The 23,530-nt window shown below is 43.0% G+C and overlaps 1 protein-coding gene across 1 annotated transcript in view; it reads left to right on the top strand.

Moving 5' to 3' along the window:
• Positions 1–23,530, top strand: part of ANGEL1 (angel homolog 1) — a 31,262-nt gene that overhangs the window by 5,747 nt on the left and 1,985 nt on the right. The window contains exons 5-10 of the mRNA XM_025391580.1: positions 380–813; positions 3,289–3,415; positions 3,716–3,826; positions 15,545–15,614; positions 16,139–16,302; positions 17,851–21,153. Coding sequence (XP_025247365.1) covers positions 380–813; positions 3,289–3,415; positions 3,716–3,826; positions 15,545–15,614; positions 16,139–16,302; positions 17,851–18,011 — 1,067 coding nt within the window. The 3' untranslated portion in view covers positions 18,012–21,153. The remainder of the gene's footprint in view (positions 1–379; positions 814–3,288; positions 3,416–3,715; positions 3,827–15,544; positions 15,615–16,138; positions 16,303–17,850; positions 21,154–23,530) is intronic.

Raw genomic sequence — 23,530 nt, 5'->3', positions numbered from 1 at the left:
GTGGTGAGACTGTTATTATTCCCATTTTACAGATGAGAAAACTGAATTTCTGAAAATTCTTGTGACTTCCTCAGAATCACAAAGCTACAAAGCTAGTAGATGTGGAGCTAGGAATCCAGCTTGTCTGACTCTAGATTCTGGGCTCTTTTCTATCATGTTACATTGCTTCATACCCTTCCCTCCTTGCCCTTCCAGCCCCTCAGTCACCTAGTTACAACTGTAAGGGGGAACCTGCTGAACCAAGGAAGTGGCAAAGACTTCTTTACTGAGTAGTAGGAACAATGCCTCAGGGGCACACACTGGGACTACTGGTGCTGGTTGGAAGGGATTCAGGCTTTAAGGACTCTGACCCATCTCCTTGGTGGGGTTTTCCTTGCAGGCTTTACCTGTTTCTACAAGAGGAGGACCGGGTGTAAAACCGATGGCTGTGCTGTTTGCTACAAGCCCACCAGATTCCGCCTGCTTTGTGCCAGCCCTGTGGAGTACTTCCGGCCTGGCTTGGAGCTACTTAATCGGGATAATGTGGGCTTAGTGTTGCTACTGCAACCACTCGTCCCAGAAGGCCTGGGGCAAGTCTCGGTGGCCCCGCTGTGTGTGGCAAATACCCATATCCTTTACAACCCACGCCGGGGTGATGTCAAGCTGGCCCAGATGGCCATTCTCCTGGCAGAAGTGGACAAGGTGGCCAGATTGTCAGATGGCAGCCACTGCCCCATCATCTTGTGCGGGGACCTAAATTCTGTCCCTGATTCACCTCTCTACAACTTCATCAGGGATGGAGAGCTCCAGTACCATGGGATGCCAGCCTGGAAGGTGAAATGGGAGAGGCCACAGTGGGGGTGGGAACATGGTCTAGAGAGAGATTCAGCTGTTAGCATCAGTGCTTCTTCTGTGGCAGGGACCTCAGTACACCTGCTCTGGCCTGTTCCTCCTTTTTCTTGTTATGTTGAATAGCTTGTACCCAAGCCTGGAAGTTAAGAATTCTTGAGTACTTTGGCATGTTGGGATTTTTTTCAGTTTTTATCATTAATATTTTTAATTCACAAGTAGTACGTGAGTATGTACTTGGAGGAACTTAAACATTATACAGTAAGGCACAGGCCTGTTTTATTACCCACATTCCCTTTCTATTCTCTTAGAGTCACATAATGACCGTTCTAAGTTTGGTGGTAGTCTTTTAGCTTGTTTTCTTTGCATTTACAGTGATATCTATGTTCCTATGATACTGTAATCGGTGTTTACATTTGTTAAGCACTTAACTCTCTGCCATGTGCTATTTTGAGCACTTTATACTCATTAACTCATTAGTTTTCACAATTTCCATCATGGCTTTCATTTTATAAATGAGGAAACTAAAGCCCAGAAAAGTGAAGTAATTTGCCGTAGGTTATGTGGGTAGTTAGTGGTGGAGCCAGGATTTGTAACCAGGTGGTCTGGCTGCAGAGCTCTTACCCTCAAATACTGTGCTGTGATTGCTTATAACAGCCAATATGTAATCTGCCATGTGTGTTTTATAAACACGATACACTACTATATGTTTCATTTGTAGCTTGTTTTTTTCCACTCAGCAATTTGCATATGGATCTCATTCCTTCTAACTGTTGAGTGTTGATGACAGACACCTCATAGTTTTATCAGCTTGTGCTGATTTCTTTATGTCACTTAATCTCCTTGTTCCTCTATTTTGCCCCTGCTGTTTCAATTTATTGACTAACTTTTGGCAAGGCACAATGGTGGAAGGACACAAAACGATTGAATTACTGTTGCGCACATGGGATTTTATGTAAATGAGCCAGATGTGTGCAGAGAAAGGCATGATCTTGCCCTAAAGGAGCTGTAATCAAGGAGCTCAGGGAACGAGGAAAAGAACTGACTGCCTGCCACATGACAGGCACTGTTAGGCATAGTGAATGAGAGCACTTGCTTTGAAGCCAGACAGTCCTGAATTCAGATCCCTGCTCTGCCACCTTGAGCAAATTACTTAACTTTCTTAAACCCAATTTGCCTCATCCATACAATGGGGGATATAATGGGACCTGCCTCAGAGGTGTTTTTTTGGGTGAATTAAATAAAATAATGCGTGTAAAGTGTTTTCCAGTATCTGGTTCAAAGTCAGTAACTGGTAGTGATATTAAGATTCTTAACTGTACATGGTATTATTATCCCATTTTATTTATTTATTTATTTATATTTTGAGACAGAGTCTCGCTCTGTTGCCCAGGTTGGAGTGCAATGGCATGATCTTGGCTCACTGCAACCTCCGCCTCCTGGGTTCATGTGATTCTCCTGCCTCAGCCTCCTGAGTAGCTGGGATTACAGGAGTGTGCCACCATGCTCGGCTAATTTTTGTATTTTTAGTAGAGACGGGGTTTTACCATGTTGGCCAGGCTGGTCTCGAACTCCTGAACTCAGGTGATCCACCTACCTTGGCCTCCTGAAGTGCTGGGATTACAGGCATGAGCCACTGCTTCTGGCCTATCCCGTTTTATAGTAGGAGATATTGAACCCAAGAGAGTTAGCTAACTTGCCCAAAGTCACACAGCTATTAAGTGGCCATTGAATTGCAGATCTGTTTTACTTCAGATGACATATTGAAAATTTATGCCGTTATAGGGCAGGGGGATTCTGTCTATCGCTACTCTATCCCCAGCACCTAGCTAGTGTCTTTTGGCTTTCAAATATTTGTTGTTGTTAAATGGCATAAAGGGACTTGCTACACACGTTGGAGATGTGCAGATGACTGATGTTGCCGAATGTTTCCCCTACTACGTTTTGTCCGTTCCCAGGCTGCTCATTGGCTTTGACCGAGGATGGTGACGTAGATACGGTAAAGTGCTTTGGTGCTTTCCCATTTGGTTTGACCCTGTGGTTTCCCAGTAATAGGTTCAGGATATTAGACCTTGATCCAGAAGATCCAAAGATGAGGATAAACCTTTAACCATTGCAACTTAAAGCCCCTGAGAGTTGATATTCCCTGTGGAGGAGAATTGTATTGATTTTTTGGAGGTAAAATTTAGAGAACCACATGTTCATACTATTCGATTCCCCTTGATTCAGTCTCTTATCCTCCTCCTGTTTCATGGACATTTCAGTGTTGCCAGTGAAAAAGTAATGGTTTTAATTTGGTCCTTATTTTTAACCTGCCCCTGAGACTTACATGCTTGCTTATACCATGTATGTAGTGTGTGATTGTGTGTGTTTGTATTTGTCCACATGTCCCAAAACATGGGCTGTTATTTCCTTTTTCTATCTTGGTTTCCTTATTCCCACCCTGCTCTTTCCTTGCAGGTATCTGGACAGGAAGACTTCTCTCATCAGCTTTACCAGAGGAAGCTGCAGGCCCCCCTGTGGCCCAGCTCCCTGGGCATCACTGATTGCTGTCAGTATGTCTCCTCCTGTCACCCCAAGAGATCAGGTGAGCACACGTCACATTCTTGGTTGGCTGTGTCTTCATGTCCATTTTGGGAGAAAGCTGGTGTCTCAATGACAAGAAAAAGTGTAATCCCTCATTTCTCTTAGCATATTCTTCTGTTTTCTCACTGTCCTCCCAATGGCCGTCCAATAAAACGGACAACTTTAAATCACAGCCATTGGAAAATCTCCTTGTCTTCTGAATCCTTCCTCTGTGGATCTATGCTGGAAGTTGCTTGGTACTAAGGAGGTCTCAGCATGTTGCTTCATCTTCTTTCACTATATGGCTTTTCCTGGTTTACAGAGAGACGCAAGTATGGTCGAGACTTCCTGCTACGTTTCCGCTTCTGCGGCATCGCTTGTCAGCGACCAGTAGGATTGGTCCTCATGGAAGGGGTGACAGATACTAAGCCAGGTAATGGAAACTAATCCCAGTTTCTTGGTCTTCTTTCTTCTTCACTCCTGATGTTTGTCAGTTATGTGGTTTCCTGCTCTTTTCTAAGTATAGTTCTTAGAGATTAGCTTCTGGTAATACGTATACTTGGAAGCTCAGTTGAGTTCAGTGGCCATTGCATGGATGTGCAGTGTGATAAGAGCACCAGACCAGGAATCAAGACACCTGAGTTCTAACTAGCTTTGAGAGCTTGGGTAAGCCACTTAACCTTTTTAGACTTAAGTTGTTAATGACTAGCATGTGTACAGCATATATAGGGGAGAAGTTATACACGATGGGGCTTTGAAAATCATAAGGTGACAGTGGTTCTGGTTTTAATAAAAGTTGATCCTACTGAGAAATTTCAGATTGAATGTAGCAGCGTATACTTGACATTCTCCCCTTCTTGTCTCTGAAACCACTTCAAAGCAACAAGGAGAATGGAAAAAAAAAATGTAAACTCCATTGTAGACAAAACTGGGAGATTTGAAGATACCTGACACCAAGAACCACAACACAGAAGGAATGCCTGCAAGAAGCACTGGAGATCGTGCAGGGGTGCTAGAGGAAGTATAGAGAGACTTATCTGGGGGATATGTGGATCTCAGAAAGAACTAGCTGAGTACTTTTTTCCATTTGGAGCATAAAACCGAAATCCCTTTTTTTTTCTCCAACAAGAATAGAAAGCACAGGTCACGATAGGAGAGTCTCTGGACCAATTTTGATCATATGAGGCAGTGGAGGAAGGACTGATCAAGGATCAAGCCTTATTTCTGTTAAGCAATCTGGTCAAGTGGTAGAGAGGGTAGATAAGATACTTGTAGAGCTGCGTATCTCTTTTGGCTTGGGAGAGAAAGATTAAAAGGATGCCTACATAACCCTGTGTCAAAAAGAAAATTCCTGTTACTTGAAATACCCAGTCCTTCCCTTATATAAACTTTGCACAAATAACTGGTGGAGAAAAACCTCAACTAATTCAAAGCTGGGTTGTCAAAAAGGAAGAGCATGGAATCTGTACTAAAATACTACAAGAAAAAAGGAACAGAAAAACAAAAGGCGGATAAAGAATGTTTAACTTCAAAGATAAAAATAATTGCCATGGAGCTTATAGAAATTATGATGACTTTCTCATGAATAAAGAAATTGTCTTTATTTTTATTTTATTTTATTTTATTTTTTTATGACGGAGTCTCACTCTGTCACCAGGCTGGAGTGCAGTGGCACCATCTTGACTCACTGCAACCTCCGCCTCCTGGGTTCAAGTAATTCTCTTGCTTCAGCCTCTGGAGTAGCTGGGATTACAGGCGCACGCTGCCATGCCTTTTTTTTTTTTTTTGATTGTAGTAGAGATGGGGGTTTCACCATGTTGCCCAGGCTGGTCTCGAACTCCTGACCTCAGGCAGTCTGCCTGCCTTGGCCTCCCAAAGTGCTAGGATTACAGGCGTGAGCCACTGCGCCTGGTCAAGAAATTGTCTTTATGAAAGAAACAGCACAAAAATAACTGCCTATAAAGTAAGTTCAGGCATGTGGCAAAACATCAGAAGATGAAATGTAAGCTGCAGAGCTCAGAAAAGAAGTGGAATAAAACATAAAAATATTACAAAAAATAAAGACAAAATTGTATGCAGCACAAGTAGGAATAGATACTGTTGAAAACAAGGTAAGAGACAGGCCTGGAAATCCAAACAAAACAAACAAAATGAGAAGTAAAAGGTTAGAAAGGATTAGAGACAAAATGACAGTAGTGAAAGATAAAGGAGATTTAACTTATACATAATTGGAGTTCCCAAAGAAGAAAGCTTATAATATAATAACACAGAAAAAATATTTAAAGATAATTATTCAAGAAAGATTTTCCCAAAGTGAAAAGATGTGAATTTTCAGATTGAGAAGACATGTGTCCCAGTAAAAAATGATACAGGAGCCAGGCACCCTGGCACACACCTATAATCTCAGCATTTTGGGAGACCAAGACAGAAGGATTGCTTGAGCCCAGGAGTTTGAGACCAGCCTGGGCAACAAAGTGAGATACCGTCTCTACAAAAAATCAAAAAATTAGCCAGGCATGGTGACGCGTGCCTGTGGTCCTGGCTACACAGGAAGCTGAGGCAAGAGGATTGCTTGAGCCCAGGAGGTCAAGGCTGCAGTGAGCCATGTCCGTATCACTGCACTCCAGCTTGGGTGACAGTGAGACTAAAGATGTAGGAGAATTAATACTAAGACATTCTAGTGAGGTTCTTGGAAGTCAAAGATGAAAGAGTCTTTTGGGAAAAAAAAAAAAAAGATGTAGGAGAATTAATACTAAGACATTCTAGTGAGATTCCTAGAAGTCAAAGATGAAAGAGTCTTTTGGGCAGTTAAAAGATTGAGCTACTTTGAAGTCTAGCAGTAATGAGGTTGACCTCAGACCATTTTTTTTTTCTTTTTTTTTTTTTCTTTTTTTTTTTTTTGAGACAGAGTCTTGCTTTGTCATCCAGACTGGAGTGCATTGGTGCTATCTTGGCTCGCTGCAACCTCCGCCTCCTGGGTTCGAGTAATTCTCCTGCCTCAGCCTCCCCAATAGCTGGGACTCTGGGCATGCACCACCATGCATGGCTAATTGTTTTGTATTTTTAGTAGAGATGGGGTTTCACCATGTTGGCCAGGCTGGTCTCAAACACCTGACCTCAGGTGATCTGCCCACCTCAGCCTCCCAAAGTGCTAGGATTACAGATGTGAGCCAGCGCACCCGGAAGACTTCAGACTTCTTAATATTGACATCCAACTCCAGAAGACAGTGGATTAAGGTTTCTAGGAAAGAAGATATAGTTCAAGAATATTATACTCAACTAACAACCTTTCTTCAAGAAACTACTAGAGGAGTAACTGAAGGCAACCAAGCAATGGCTGGGAAAACTATAGTAAAAGGACTGCTGATTAACACTGAATTTATTTTTTTCTTGTAAGAGTTTAATTTGAATTGGCGTTTTTCACAGAGCAACAAACATGTCTGTGGCCCAGTTTATTTTTAATTGCAAAGTGAAAGTATTATTATAGCTCTGTCAATAGCAATAGTAATAACAATGATGGCCACCCTGTATTGAGTGAACCAGCAGGTACAGGAACTGGGATAAGTAAATTCTGTGTCAGTCAGGTTCAGGCAGAGGAGCTCAGTGGTTTAGGATTACAAAAACAGTAACAGGATCTCACTTAGATAATTTCATATTAAGAATAGGTTATTTAAATCAGTGATGTACTTGAATGAAACATAAAATAAATAGTAACAAAATTAAACCAAGAACCTTTAAAATATATACTGACAACCACTTTGTAGGTAGAAAAGACTCATTCTATAGGGGCAAAATAGCCAGTTCCCCAAAGGTGCAAAATAACAGTAGTATTTTGAAAATTGAGATTAGATTTGGGTAAACACACTCATTCTCCACATACTCTGAATGTACCCTTCTGTTTGTTCAATGCTCCTACCCAGGGCTGAACAGGCTCTTGATGAATCTCTTTTAAAGACTCTAAATCTAAATTTTTTTTTTTCATGACAGAGTCTCACTGTTTCACCCAGGCTGGAGTGCAGTGGTACAGTCGCGGCTCACTGTGTAGCCTTGATCTCCTAGGCTCGAGTGATCCTCCCACCTCAGCCTTCCGAGTAGCTGGGACTATAGGCACATGATACCATGCCGAGCTAATTTTTGTAATTTTTGTAGACATGGGGTTTCACCATGTTGCCAAGTCTGGTCCCGAACTCTTGAGCCTTCCTCCCGACTCGACCTCTCAAAGTGCTAGGATTATAGGAGTGAGCCACCATGCCCAGCCAACTATCCTTATTTTAAAAGGGCCATGAATGGAGTACAAGGAGATCTTAGTGTGTGAGTTCATTTTTTCTAGAGGCTCTGTTTAGATATGCTAACAATATTTCCAGTTCAATACCAGAATCATCCAACCCAACTGTGCATTTCAAAACATGACAACTTAACTGTGACACTAGCTTGAATGGGGAGCCTTGGAGTACAAAGAAAGATTCAGTGCTAGGTAGTGATGGTTTGATTTTCCCATAAGCTGACATTGCATTGTAGTGGAGCATTCTGCGCCATCAATGTGTATAATAAAATACATTGTGATTTTTACTATTTCCAACTCCCTTTGTTTTTTTTTTTTGTTTGTTTGTTTTGGTTTTTTTTTTTTTGAGACGGAATCTCACTCTGTCACTCAGGTTAGAGTGCCATGACACAATCTTGGCTCACCGCAACCTTTGCCTCCTGGGTTCAAGCAATTCTTGTGCCTCAGCCTCCCGAGTAACTGGGATATACAGGCATGTGACACCACGCCCAGATGGTTTTTGTATTTTTAGTAGAAACAGGGTTTCACCACGTTGGCCAGGCTGGTCTTAAAGTCCTGGCCTCAAATGATCCACCCACCTTGGCCTCCCAAAGGGCTGGGATTACAGGTGTGAGCCACCAGGCCCAGCCCCCAACTCCCTTTGTAATGGAATAATTTGTTAAAAGGGTATTTAATTTTTAAGTTCTCCCTCATTGTTAACATTTCTATTATGAATGATTTCTTTTTTCCAGTATGGTTCTTAAAGATACTGTCTTAGTCCATTTGGGCTGTTGTAACAAGATACCATAAACTGGGTAGCTTTTAAACAATAGAAATTTATTTCTCATGGTTCTAGAGGCCGGGAAGTTGAAGATCAAGGCACTGGCAGAGGCTGGGTACAATGGTTCACACCTGTAATCCCAGCACTTTGGGAGGCTGAGATGGAAGGATTACTTGAGGCCAGGAGTTTGAGACCAGTCTGAGCAACATAGCAAGACCCTGTCTCTACAGAAAATTCAAAAAGATGAGTTGGGCATGATGGCATGCAACTGTAGCCTTAGCTACTCAGGAGGCTGAGGTGGGAGGATCACTTGAGCCCAGAAGTTTGAAGTTACAGTGAGCTATGATTGCCCCACTGCACTCCCGCCTCGGCAACAGAGACCCTGTCTTTAAAAAAAAAAAAAAGGGCACTGGCAAATTTGGTGTCTGGTGAGGGCCTGCTTCCTGATTCATGAGCATCATCTTCTCAATGGTGGAAGAGGAAGAGGAAAGGGGTCTCTTTTGGGCATCTTTTATAAGATCACTAATCCTATCCGTGAGGACCCCATACTCATGACCTAATCACCTCCCAAGGTGCCAAGTGCCACCTCCTGCTGTCATCACTGTGGGAGTTAGGATTTCAACATATGAATTTGGTTGTGGGGACACAAACATTTAGACCATAGCAGACATTAAAAGGAATTACTGTGTTTTCTTTCTCTTAGGCACTGGCCCATTACACTGAATCTTGGAGCTTTAAGTCTTTTAACAAGTAAGAGCAAACCATGTGCACAATTTAGCACATTACAGAAAAGGCAATTGCTAATGGGTGATTTTTATAAACTCCTAGTTAACAAACTGACCAGAAGGTCACATAGTCACACAGCAAAGGCTAAGGCTATCTGGTCAGTTTTCTTTTTCTTTTCTTTTCTTTTTTGAGACAGGGTCTCACTCTGTTGCCCAGGCTGGAGTGCCCAGAGTCTCACTCTGTTGCTCACTGCAACCTCTGTCTCCTGGGCTCAAATGATTCTCCTGCCTCAGCCTCCCAAGTAGCTGGGATTGCAGGTGCGTGCCACCATGCCCAGCTAACTTTTTGTAGTCTTAGTAGAGATAGGGTTTCACCATGTTGGCCAAGCTGGTCTTGAATCCTGGCCTCAAGTGATCCCCCCGCCTCAGCCTCCCAAAGTGCTAGGATTACAGGTGTGAGCCACTGTGTCTGGCCTGTCTGGTCAGTTTTCTAAGCAGAAAAGTTAATTTTAGCTTGTTTGTTTTTTAACAAGCCTACAGCTAACATAAAAGAGCGGGAAAGTCCTAAATCCAGCTTCTCTACTGGCTGTTGTGTGATACAACTGAGGATCCTCTTCCCAAGTACTTGTAGAGGAACTTGCATGTGTTTGGCTGCTACTATTGCTGAATGGGCCCAGGAAGAGGCTGGAGCTCATGTAGAGGTAGCGCAGCTCATGTGACCTGGAGCAGAGTAGATGGAAGCCTTAAGTCCTGTATAACTGCCAGAGCAGTACTGTTTGTTCACAGTGCTGCGTAGTAAACATGGTGTCTAGGGAAATCATGTTTAAGATCCTGCAGGTCACTGTGACTTTGTATGTGTGTGTGTGTGTGTGTGTGTGGCATATTGTAATGATAAAGGATGTAACTCAAAGATACTAGTGTTAAGAATGTTTATGCTCCAAATAACATTGCATCAACAATCACAAAGTGAAACCATAGGCTGTAACATGGAGTAATGGACAATAACTAAAGGTAGAAGGCTTTAATTGATCTTTCTGAGTCTGCAGTAGATCAGGTAGATAAAAGATGACTAAGAATATAGAATAACTAAGTAACATGTCGGATGATAAATCTGATTCATATATATCAAACACCGAACATTGACAGCAGAGAGGACATTTTCTTTCTAAGAATTCATAGGAAATTCTTAGGAACTGATCATATATTAGATCATAAAGCACATGCAATAAACATGTAAGTTAAAATTGAAAAACAGGCTGGGCACAGTGGCTGACGCCTGTAATCCAGAACTTTGGGAGGCTGGCTGAAGCAAGTGATTCTCTTGAGTCCTGGAGTTCGAAATAAGCCTGTGCAATGTGGCAAAACCCTGTCTCTGCAAAAAATAGAAAAATTAGCCAGGCATGGTGGCATGTGCCTATACTCCCAGCCACCCAGAGGCTAAGGTGAAAGGATGGCTTGAGCCCGGAAGGTCAAGGCTGCAGTGAGCTGTGATCACACCTCTGCCTGAGTGACAGAGCGAGACCCTAGCTCAAAAAAGAAAAAAAAAAAAAAAAAGAAAAAGAAAAAAATACTGTGAACTGGACATTTAAAAAACTTTTTGATCAAAGAGGAAAATTTAAACTGAAATTGCAGAATATCTGGAAAATAACAATAATGAAAATACCATTATATTTGTTGGATATAGCTAAAATGGTGTTCAGGGAAAAATTCATAGAATTACGTAGAATATTTAGAATCAGAATGATATTAATAGATATGAAGGGATGAAAGTGAATTAAGGCACCCAGTTCAAGAAATTAGAAAAAAGAAAGAAACTGAAAGCAGAAGGAAAGAAGATTCAAATGGAAATAATTTTAAAAACAGAAAAATGGAAGAACTCATAAACCCTTAAGAGTTGGTTGCTTGGATGAAAAACAGCTGTCAATTAAAAAAGCTCATTAGCTAACCTATGTAAGGGGGAAAAGAGGAGCAGTAACAAGCATCCAGATGCAGAGGAATCAAGAATCACAAGGGTTTTTGTTGTTGTTTTTGCTCAACTAAGTGCAAAAGAAATGGAAAATTTGGTTGGCATATAAATGTAATTTACTAAAACTGATTCCCATGGAGATTGTCTAAATAGATTAATGACCATGGGGTGAAAAATAATAGGAAAAGTTCTCAGAGATACAGTCCCTCAGAAACACCAGGCTCAGATTGATAGGGAATGTCCTCAAACCTTTCAAAACATATATTTCCATTATTTAAATTGTTACAAAGTACAGACAGAGAAAGGGGCCAGGTTATTTTTATGAAATAATATTGACACCGACACCTGACAAATACGCAGAAAGAGAAAACTACAGACTCTAATGTTCTCCACCTATGAATATTGATGCAAAAAAATTTAAATGGAAGATCAGGAAACAAAATCTAGCAGCACATTGAAAGAGTAATATACCATGACCAACTGCAGTTTATTAGAAATATAGGGATAGTTCAATATTGAGATATCTATTAACATAATTTTATATATGTGTGAAATCTAAAATATATGAAACCTGTGCCATTCTCTGTATAGATGTTGAAGAGACATCTGTTAACCTTCAACATCTATTCTAGATTCTTTTAAAATGAACCCTCTTAAGAAAAAAATGGATAATTTCTTACACCATTGAAATATATTTATTTCAACTCCAAACAGCATCTTGATTAAAGAAAAAAACTCTAATAGCATTCCTGTTAAAGTTAGGAACAAGACAAGGACAAGACTATCATGATTTAACTGTGTTTGGAGATACCAGCCAACAGAATTAGAAGTAGAAAATAGAAATATAGCAAAATAGAAGCATAAAAGTGGAAAGGAGGGGGTAAATTATTACTTGCTGATGATATTGTTTTAAAACTGGTAATCCAAGAGAATAAACTAAAACAGCATTAAGCATTGAGATAATTCTGGAAGGTAAACTGGGTACAAAATTAATGTGCAGAACTTAGTAGTGTTCCTTTATAAAGATACATGTTTATTAAAAGATATAATGAAAAAAATACACTGTGTAAGAACAACAACAAAAAAATATAGAAATCTAACAGGAAGAATATAAGGCATATAAAGGGGAATTTCTTTTTTCTTTCTTTTTTTTTTTTGAGATGGAGTCTCGCTCTGTTGCTCACGCTGGAGTGCAGTGGCACGATCTCGGCTCACTGCAATCTCTGCCTCCGATGTTCAAGTGATTCTTCTGCCTCAACTCCCGAGTAGCTGGGGTTACAGGCACCCACCACCACGCCCGGCTAATTGTTTGTATTTTTAGTAGAGACAGGGTTTCACTGTTTTAGCCAGGATGGTCTCAATCTCCTGACCTCGTGATCTGCCTGCCCCAGCCTCCCAAAGTTCTGGGATTACAGGCGTGAGCCACCGCGCCTGGCCTAAGTGGGTATTTCATTTCATCTAAACTATCAAATATATTGGCATGAAGTTGTTCATAACATTCCCATATCCTTTTTTTGAACAGTTTTATTGAGATGAAATTCACATGTCATAAAATCCTCCCATTTTAAGTGTGTAATTAATTGGCTTTTAGTATATTCAGGGTTGTGTGACCATCACCATGATCTAATTTTAGAACATTTTCATCACCCACAAAGGAAACCTTACACCCATGAGTCATTTTCCATTCACTTCTCCCCTTGTCAAAAATCAATTGACCATAGATGTATGTATTTCTGGACTCTCAGTTCTGTTCCCTTCCTGTCTGTGTCTGTCCTTATGCCAGAACCACACTGTCTTGGTTACAATAGTTTTGTATATAGTAGTCCACCTTCTCAGTGATTTTGCCTTCCTTGGTTTCAGTTACTCATGGTCAACTGAGGTTCAAAAACATTAAGATACTCTGAGGGAAAGAGAGACCACATTCACATACCTTATTACAATATATTGTTATAATTGTTCTATTTTATTATTAGTTATTGTTAATCTTTTACTGTACATAATTTATAAAGTCAGTTTTATTATAGGTATGTTTAGGAAAAAACAGTATATTTAGGGTTTGGTACTGTCCATTGTTTCAGGCATCTGCTGGGAGTCTGGGTATGTATCCCCCATGGATAAGGTGGATTACTGTACTTTTGAAATAAGGATGAGTAAGTTCTCTGACTTTGTTGTTTTTAAGATGATTTTTGTCTCTTCCGGGTCTCTTGCATTTCCACATGAAATTTAGGATCATCATATCCATTTCTGCAAAAACAAAACAAAACAAAACAAAAACCCAAAAACCAACCAGTTGGGATTTTGATAGGCATCTACAGATCTTTCCTTTCCTTTCCTTTTTATTCCTCCTTTTTCTCCTCCTCTCCCCTTTCCTCCCTCTTCTTCCTTCCCCTCCCCTCTTCCTTCTCCTCCCCTCTCCTCTTTACTTTTTTCCCCTCTCCCCTCCTCTCCTTTTTCTTCTCTCCCCTTTCCTTTCTTTCCTTTCTGTGACAGGGACTCAGTCTGTTGCCTAGGGAACTATTGCCATTTTAATAATATTGTCTTATGGCCAATGAACATGGGCTGGTTTTCCTTATTTAGATCTTTAATTTCTTTCCAAGTTTTGTAATTTTTAGTGTGCCTACACTATTTTTATTAAATTTTTCCTAATTATTTCATTTTTTGATGCTATTGTAGATGGAATTGTTTTCTTTCATATTTGGATTGTTGATTGCTACTGTATAGAAGTATTTTGTGTATTGATCTTGTACCTGCAATCTTGCTGAACTCATTTATTAGTTCTAATAGTTTCTTAGTGGATTTCTTAGGATTTTCTCTATATAAGATCATGTCATCTTGCAAATAGAAATAGTATTCCTTCTACTCCAATCTGGATACCTTTTATTTCTTTTTCTGTCATAAATACTCTGACTAAAACTTTTGGTACAGTGTCAAATAGAACTGGTGAGAACAGACACCCTTTTGTTTCTGATCTTAAGGGTAAAGCTTTCAGTCTTTCATCATTAAGTATGATATTAGCTGTGAGTTTTTTATAGATTCTCTTTATCAGATTGAGAAAGTTTTCTTCTATTCCTAGTGTTTTGAGTGTTTTTAACTCATGAAAGGGTGTTGGATTTTGTCAAATGTTTTTCCTCTGTCCAGATAATCATGTGGCTTTTTTTTTTTTTCTTCAAACTTAAGTGTTCTATTGTGACGTATCACATTCTATGATTTTCAGATGTTAAACCATGCTGACATTCCTAGGATAAATCTTATTTGGTCATAGTCTATAATCATTTTATATTTTGCTGGATTTGGTTTGCTGATATTTTATTGAGGAATTTTACATCTGTATTCATAAGGGATATTGGTCTATAGTTTTTGTTGTGACATTTTATCTAGTTTTGGTGTCAGAGTAATGCCTCATGAGTTAAGTGTCTCCTCTTTTTTTTTTGGAAGTGTTTGTGAAGGATTTGTATGAATTCCTCTTGAAATGTGTGCTGGAATTCTACAGTGAAGCCATTGAGCCTGGTGTTTTCTTTGTGGGATGTTTTAAAATTACAGATTCAGTCTCTTTATTTGTTATAGGCGTATTCAGATTTTCTGTTTTTTCTTGAGTTATTTTGCATAGTTTGTGTCTTTCTAGGAATTTTTCAATTTTATATGAGTTATCCAATTTGTTGGTATCTAGTTATTTATAGCATTCACTTATAGTTATTTTTTATTTCTAAATGGCTGGTGATGGCCCCTCTTTCATTTCTGATTTTAGTAATTTGAGTATTCTGTTTTCTTGGTCTAGCTGAGGGCTTGTCAGTGTTGTTGCTGATCCTTGTTATCCTGCTAATGTTAGTAGGATCTGTACTAATGTCCCTTCTTTCTTTCCTGATATTGGTAATTTGTATCTTCCTTTTTTAACATTCGTATGTATAATATGTATGTGTGTGCTTTTAGATGTATACATATATGTAATGTGTATGTATATATACATGTATGCATACATACATAGACACACACAATGGATGGTATGTAATAGAAAGTCTTTGAAGGAATATACCAGGAATTTGGTAACATTGGTGGCTTCTGGAAAAGAGAATTGAGTGGCAGAGGAGGGCAAATGAGAGGGAAACTTCACTGATATTTTTTGCTACATTTTGATTTTGTACCATGTGACTATATGGCTTATTTTTTTTTTAAATCAAAGAAAAACAAAGGTGAGGAGCCACAGAAGATAATGCTGTGTTAGACGCCCTACATCTGCTTTCTGAGGTTTTTGACTTTGGTTTATAGTCATCTTCTCCTCCTCACTGTTTCTCTTCCCTTTCTCCTCCTGGATCCTTCTGAAGCAGTCCAGTCAAGTATCAGAGGGATTTTAGGGTGAAAGGTTCTGACCCTGTTTCACTGTCTGTGGATGAGAAAACCTTTTTCTCTCTGGTCCTCTGCAGAGCGACCTGCAGGTTGGGCTGAGTCTGTCTTTGAGGAAGACACATCGGAGCTTGAGCCTGCCTCCTCCAGGTAACCCTCTCCAGTTCTCTTCTGTTTTCAATCCAGCCCTAGCCTAGGTGTAAGAGAGAGATTCCCACTGGTTGTCCTGAGGCTGACTTGGGGGAGCACTTTTTGATAAGCTCTTTTTCCCCTAATATCTGCTAAGCTTATAGAGGGTTATGTAGGTATGCAGAAGCCAGAGGTGACCCACCCATGTTCCTGCAGGTAAAAAGGCTGTGTACTCTTTCCTCAGAGGGTAAAGCCTCACAAAAGAGGCCTGGGCCCCAGACAGGGGTACATTGGGTATACTTTACCAGGTAACAAGCAGATAGTGGGGGATAAGGAGTGTCAGGGAGTTTCAGTACAAATGTGTGTTTCTAGGCTAATTTTAGCTAAGACTGCCAGCCCCTTGTTAGCATGGGAAGGAATTGGCTGAGATTGAGTCATTTGAGATCATCCTTTTAAAAAAAATCTTCATAAAACCCACAGAAAAAGTGACCTAGGGAAAATTTAGTAATTTTTGTTGACTAATATTTCCCCCTTCATCCCTGTAGGACTGTAGGTACCATCCAGCACTGCCTCCACCTGACCTCAGTATATACCCACTTCCTGCCCCAGCGTGGCCGCCCAGAGGTCACTACAATGCCATTGGGTCTTGGAATGACAGTAGATTACATCTTCTTCTCAGCTGAGTCCTGCGAAAATGGGAACAGAACTGGTAAGCCTGATGTACCCTGGGTTCCTCCACCCCTAGGTCCCTGGGAACAGCTAATGGTAGGTCAGGCATTTGGTAGCATGTCTTGGGCTGCTGGGATTTAACCAGTAAAGGAGCAGATTTCATACCTCCCTTGCGCAGGTCATCCTTATCATTCTCCTCATAGGCCACTTGCCTGCCTTGTCTCTTTTTACTCTTGCAGCATTAAAGAGAGGAGGGTAGGACAATCACTCCAATCCCCATTTTAGAGGTAAAAATAGAGATCTAGGAAGTGGTTGAATTTGTTTAATGACAGCCACTGAGTGGGGGACTTGGTTAGGTTAGAGACCTTATTTTCTGTCTCCTCTCCCCATACCAGTAGGCACAGTATAGCAGTCTCCCAGCCCCATGCCTATATTGTGTAAAGAATGTTTCTTTTTCGCCAGGCATGTGTATTACTGTTATGGCCAGGCACGTGTATTATTGGTTCACACCAGTAATCCCAGCACTTTGGGAGGCCAAGGTGGGTGGATCACTTGAGGTTAGGAGTGAGACCAGCCTAGCCACATGAAGAAACCCTGTCTCTACTAAAAATACAAAAAATTAGCCAGATGTGGTGGTGGTGCCTGTAATCCCAGCTACTTGGGAGGCGAGGCAGGAGAATCGCTTGAAATCGGGAGGCGGAGGTTACAGTCAGCCAAGATCGCGCCACTGCACTCCAGCCTGGGCAACAAGCATAAAACTCTGTCTCAAAAAAAAAAAATTAGCCAGGCATGGTGACAGGTGCCTATAATTCCAGCTACTCAGGAGGTTGAGGCAGGAGAATCACTTGAACACGGGAGATTGTACCACTGTACTCCAGCCTGGGCGACAGAGCAAGACTCTGTCACCAAAAAAAGAAAAAAAAAAATTTTTTTTAAGTATTTGAATTGATGGCTTATGTTTAAAATTCAGATTTTATGGGCTGGGCGCAGTGGCTCACACCTGTAATCCCAGCACTTTGGGAGGCCGAGGTGGGTAGATCACGAGGTCAGGAGTTCAAGACCAGCCTGGCCAAGATGGTGAAACCCCATCTCTACTAAAAATACAAAAATTAGCTAAGCATGGCGGCAGGCACCTGTAATCCCAGCTACTCAGGAAGCTGAGGCAGGAGAATCGCTTGAACCCGGGGGTCGGAGGTTGCAGTGAGCTGAGATTCCGCCACTGCACTTCAGCCTGGGCAACGGAGTGAGACTCCATCTTAAAAAAAAAAAAAAAAAAAAATCAGATTTTATATAGAAAACCTGGATCTCTAGCTTCTCTTGGAAAATCAAAAGATCTTGTAATGGTGGGCTCTCCAGCTTGCCCCAGTCCCCCAGAACTCACCTGTCTATATTCGTTGATGATATTATGGAGTATCTCTGAGAAAATGAGGCCTCCTCAGCCAGATGCTGCAAGAGGAGGTGAGGGGCGGTGGGCAGCCAAGGGGATGCAGCCTGCAGAAGGCATAGTTCCCAGAGGGCTCTGCCACTGCCTGCCCATGCAGCGTGGCTGTGGCTGCTTTTACCCATTGGCTTTTGCTTTGTGCTCCAGATCACAGGCTGTATCGAGATGGAACTCTCAAGCTCCTGGGTCGTCTCTCCCTTCTCTCTGAAGAGATTCTCTGGGCTGCCAATGGCTTACCCAACCCCTTCTGCTCTTCAGACCACCTCTGCCTGCTAGCCAGCTTCGGGATGGAAGTCACCGCTCCATGACGGGGCTCCCAGGGGAAGAGAGCTTCTCTTTCAGAAGAGCTCACTGGATCAGAGACTGTGGAAAAATCCCATGCTTCTGGAAACTTAGATCCAAGAAACTTACATCCCCTCCCTTCCCCCTCCTTGTTCCCTTTTTCCCATGGTTAGATTTTCTCCAGGCCTGGCCGCGTTCTCTGCCTGTGGTCCTTGCCTCACCCTAACCTCTTCCTAATCCTGTGCCACACACTCAGTGGCCTTGGGAGAGGCAGAAGGGGGGCTCCCCCTTCCTTCCATGTATCCAGAGCTCCCCCTTGATTTTTAATTACCAGGGTTGTGGGAGTTATTGATTTCATTGGTTATTTGCTTTCAGGCTGTTTCTTGGTGTACCTTCTGACCTGACCTTTTCCCTGCCTTCAGGACCTCTGGGCCCAGCCCTCTTGCCAGGCATGCACATGTGAGATATGCATATCATGTATGTGTCCTCTTGGGGTGAGACTGTTCTGCACAGCCATGCCTGCCTCTGACCAGTCCACTTTTCACATTGGGGCTGTAGGCCTAGGAGCAGGTTCAGAGTCTTCCCAAGTACCTGTGTATGACTAGGCAGCAGCAGGGCATGGCCCCATCTCTCCTTTTAGCCTCTGTGTTTCATTAGGCATTCATCCTGCCAACCAGGGCAGGCCCGGCATCTGGGCTCTGGGAACAAATGGGGCCCACATCCTGGAGTGGCAAATTTTGGGGGATGCGCTACTTGTCCCAGCGGGCCCTGTGCCTCCAACCCAGAGCTCCCTACAGACCTGGTGTAATTTCTCAAGGGCCCATCCCTTTCGCCAGGCTTCCCTGAGGGAGGTGGAAGTTTGAACCCTTATGTGGAATTCATTGGGCTAGGGTAGTGGTATGAGGTTTAAAACTATTTAAGGATGAGGAGGAGAAAGAGTCTTCAGGAAACTCTTGTTTCACTGGACTCTGCAGTCTGCAGAACTGGGGCAAGGGTAGGAGTTCCAGTAGGGGAAGGAGCAGGTAGACTCTGCAGCTGCCTCAGGTGGGACTCAAGACCTAAACTGATTCTCTTTTCCTCTCCACTTCTAAGAAGCAGTTTTCTGTTCCTCTCCTCCCACCACTTTTTACTTTCTGCTACCTCCCGTCTCCCGCTTCCCTTCCATTTCCTTTCTAGAAAACCCTGGTATTCAACTCAGTCCAAACTGCCTCAGCAGAAAGGTGGCCTTGGACAAAACTGGTCCAAGAATTTGAAGTGGCAGTGTTTGCAGATTGGCTCTGTCCAGCAAGGCTTTAGCTGCTTGTTGCCTCTGCTTTCCCTCCCCTCACACAGAGGTGCCCTGGCTTATTCAGGGGACTCCTTAGTCCACACTGTGTCACCTGCATGCCTTAATCTTTCATTGCTGGGGTGTGGCCTTGGGAGATCCTGGGCCAGCCCCTCCACACATCTCCCTAAGTCAGAGTGGCTGCTGGCCCTGGTAGATTTGAGTGCTTTTGCCTCACTCGACCTTCAGAGTGGGACTGAAGACAGTGGCCAAGAGACTTGAGTTTGGGACAGTGAGCCAGGGGTTAAGGTTCTTTCCTTTTTTTGAAAGCCAAAGACCCAGTTTGAATTGTGCTGCTGCATTCATGGTTAGAAGCTTTCCATGCCTATGTTCTAGGGAATTTATTTTTCTATGTGTGTATATTTTTAAACTTTGTTTCCTGGGTACTGGGCATGTGCCTGTCTGAGCCCCAGGTCTGTCTACACCCCACCATTCATTCTGTCTGTCCGTCCCCTGGACACTGCCTAAAAGGGTCTCAAGCCAGTGCCCTATGGGTTCCTAGGACTAGGGCCCGTTACTGTTCTCTTCTGCTGGGAAATGCAGCTTTAAAATGGCTAGCGAGGGCAGAGGGCAGGTGCTTGATAGTTTATCTTTTCCTTGCTTTCTTACTTGTTTCTGTTTTGAATATGAAATGGGGTTTTAAATGGTTATTAAACTCTTTTTCCAAATAAAGGTTTACCTTTTTTTCCCCCCATTGTTGGTCATTTTTTTAGGATCCTGAAGGGATTAGGTCCTTGAGAGAGGGCCTGAAGAATGAGGTGGGCAGAGGAAGAGACTGAGGAGCTTTTGATTTTGGGGTGGGGTCTCAAGACATAAATCTAGATTGAGAAATGTGTCGTAAGGTTTCCCTCTATTAGCTGAGGTAAATTCCCACTGCTCTGAGGCCTGGGAGGAACAGGGCTTGAGTGAAACCGCCTGCCTTGACACTGTTGGGGTATAGCTTTCTTCTGTCCTTGCCAAGTGAGAGAATGACTCTTTGGACTGCTTTTCATTCTTCCTCCATCTGCTCCCCCCAATGCCTCCCTCTAGTGTCTACTGCGCTTCAGGAGGGTCTGTGCAAAGTGGGATAAGATGTGTGTTTTCTTGGTTAAAGCTATGGCAGCTGCATGAGACATGATGCGGGTGGCACATGCCTCTTGCTGAGCATCTATTTCTGATCTCTTTTGCATTCTGGAGCCAGGGCTGAGCAGTGGGCCATCTGTCGCTGGAAAAATGTCTCTTCCTTCCTAGGCCTAACTCTACTGGTGCTTTTGTCCTCCAGCCTCCCTATGCAGTAAGACCAGCCAAGCCCACATGTCCACTGGGAGCCCTGAAACCAGGTCTGGTTTTCTGTCTTACCTGAACAGGTTCCCAGAACCCACACCAGGCCTCTGAATCAGTCTCTGAGAATCTGATTGATTTAAAGCCACTTGGTTGCTTCCATTGCACTACCTGGGTTGCAATCCACTCACTGATTTAGTAAAAAGAAAATTCAGCAGCTGGGCGCGGTGGCTCACACCTGTAATCCCAGCACTTTGGGAGGCTGAGGCGGGCGGATCACCTGAGCTCAGGAGTTCCAGACCAGCCTGACCGACATGAAGAAACCCCGTCTCTACTAAAAACACAAAATTAGCTGGGCATGATGGTGCATGCCTGTAATCCCAGCGACTCGGAAGCTGAGGCAGGAAAATCACTTAAACCTGGGAGGTGGAAGTTGCGGTGAGCCGAGATCGCGCCATTGCACTCCAGCCTGGGCAACAAGAGCAAAACTCCATCTCAAAAAAAAAAAAAGGAGAAAAAAGAAAACTCAGCTAGGGATTAGGAACATCATTTGTCCTCTTGGCCTGTTCGGTTGGTGACTATAGGTAAGTTACTGTTATAACCGCTCTGTATTTCAGTTCACATTCCTTGGTGAAATAGAAATTAAAGTTAATAATCACTTCTACTTGTGAAGAATTTTCAGATCTGAAATTGCTTTGTTTGGGCTTCGGCAAGAAAAGGGTGCTAAGAATTCCAGAGAATTACTGGTAGGAGTTGGGAGCAGATAGTTACCCCAACCAGGCTGGACAGTTGGGCCCATTGACTGGGAAGTATTTGAAAGCCCTAAGCTTTGAGGTATATCCCCAAAAACCCCTTCCTGGCAGGGAGGGTTCCTCCTAGTTGCCTCAGTCAGTCAGCATCTGCACGGCACTTCTGTTAAGTTTACACAGTACTTCCACCTCAGCTAGCAAAGACAGTAGCACTGTGTGGTGGCGGTTTAGGTGGTGTTCAGATTCGACCTTTACATCTGAGGAAACAGAAATCCCAGAGATAGAATTGGAGACTCTCCTTTGGTTTATTTCTTACCACCCCAAATTTCTCACAAGCCTTTCCAGGATCAGGCGAGGCAGGTTTTCTTGGAAGGCAGACGCTGGTGGTGGGGGCCTGGGCTTGGGGAGCTCAGAGGCAGTTTTCTACTGGAGACCAAGACGGGAAATGGCCAGTGAGGAGGCTGCTGCTTTTTTTGTTTTGTTTTTCTCTCCAGTTCCTGCCCTGCTGTAGCTACTAACTAGAGGAATGTTCTGGTTGTTTTGTTTTTCCTTTTTAAAATTGACGTGTGATAGTTGTACATATTCTGGGGCTGCATGTGATACTTTGATATATGCATACAAACTGTAATGACCAGTCAGGATATTTAAGGACGTTTATCACCTCAAGCATTTATCTTTTCCTTGTGCTGGGAACATTCCAATTCTAGCTATTTTGAAATATACAATAAATTGTTAACTGTAGTCTCCCTACTAGACTATCAAATACTAGAACTTAGTCCTTCTCACCATATTTTTGTACCACCCACCTGCTCTTCATTCTCCTCCCCTTCCTTTCCCAGCCTCTGGTAACCCCATTCTGCTCTCTGTTGGAGGGCTGTGTTTTGATTGGCTGCATAATGCACAGTGTGGCTTCTCTTCTCCCAGAAGTGGGAGGAGCCACCTCTGGGTTCCACCAGGGGGAGCTGCCCTGCAGCCCTGGGCTTCCATCACTCCGGTCCACGGTCCATCCCCTCTCCTCTCTCTCCTGAGCAGATGTGCTAGACAAGACTGTTCCAGGTATGGGCCAGCCAGACAGCGGCATGGTGGTGAGGGTGCAGATCTGCTGGAAGCAAGAGAATGTGGACTTCATGGGTTGTGGAGGCAACTTTGCACTTTGTCCCATCCCCAGTCAGTTCCTATGACTTTAAGGCCTGAAGCCTCAGCTTGCTGTGAGAGGACAGCAGAGCCTACACTTAAAATTCTTGGAGGTTTTGTGCTTCCAACAACCAAGTCCTTTCAGGCTCAGGGTTGGAAACAGTTTGTGTATCTGTGTGCACATTGTCATTTGGGCTGGGCTCAGGTGACCTGCCAGCTGACCTGACGTGGCCTCTCCTCATCTTCTGCCAGGCCTCCACAGCTGGTCCCCTCACCCCGCTGGCAGACACTAAGGGTTACAGGCAGCCTGCTTCTGGGCCATTCTGCTTGGTTCTTGGTATGACCTCTTCCTGTCACTACCTCCACGGTAGTGGTCTAAATGCTAGCTCCTGGCAAATGGGGCAGTAGAGCTTCAACCCCTTCATTGTCAGGCCTCTGAGAAGGGCCACCTGAACCCAAAGGTCTAACCCAGTTAGTCATGTGCCTAAATTAGGCAGGTGTGTGCTGTGAGCCTGAGGAATGGGACAGCAGGAAATGAGGTAACCCCTTCCACCCCCAAGCAGGTTGGGTTCTGATCCTCCAGGAGTCTGCAATGACATTTCCTTCTGCTTTCTAAGAAAATGGCCAGCGTCCACAAAGAGCCTACCTGACTCATTACGTAGATTCTCACCCCAGCACTTACTTACCCAGCCCCTCATTTGTATAAGAGCAGGCCAGGGGCCCCACTGTGTATGAACCTGTCTTGTTGAAGCCTCTGAGGCCCTTTACTTGGTATCATATTAGCTGGACTTAAATATGAAAATTACAACACTGCCTCTGTGAAAGGGTGTGCAATGCAAGGTATTCACAAATTCTGGTTACTTTGAAGTGCTTTTTTTGGGTAATGTTTTAGCTGGATTTAAAGGAGCCTGTAACACAACTGCCTGTATTTACTGGTGTACAGTCCCAGATGTCTATGGATTCCAGCAGGTCACCTCTCCTTTTTCTACTGCCATGCCTCCTTCTCCCCCGGTCATGACCACACCACTGAAAATAAGGAGGTCTTGTGGTGCGAAGCTACACTTCTAGCCACGATTTT

This window comes from Theropithecus gelada, chromosome 7b (assembly GCF_003255815.1).
Source record: "Theropithecus gelada isolate Dixy chromosome 7b, Tgel_1.0, whole genome shotgun sequence".
NCBI lineage: Eukaryota > Metazoa > Chordata > Mammalia > Primates > Cercopithecidae > Theropithecus > Theropithecus gelada.
This window is presented reverse-complemented; position numbering and strand designations above follow the sequence as displayed.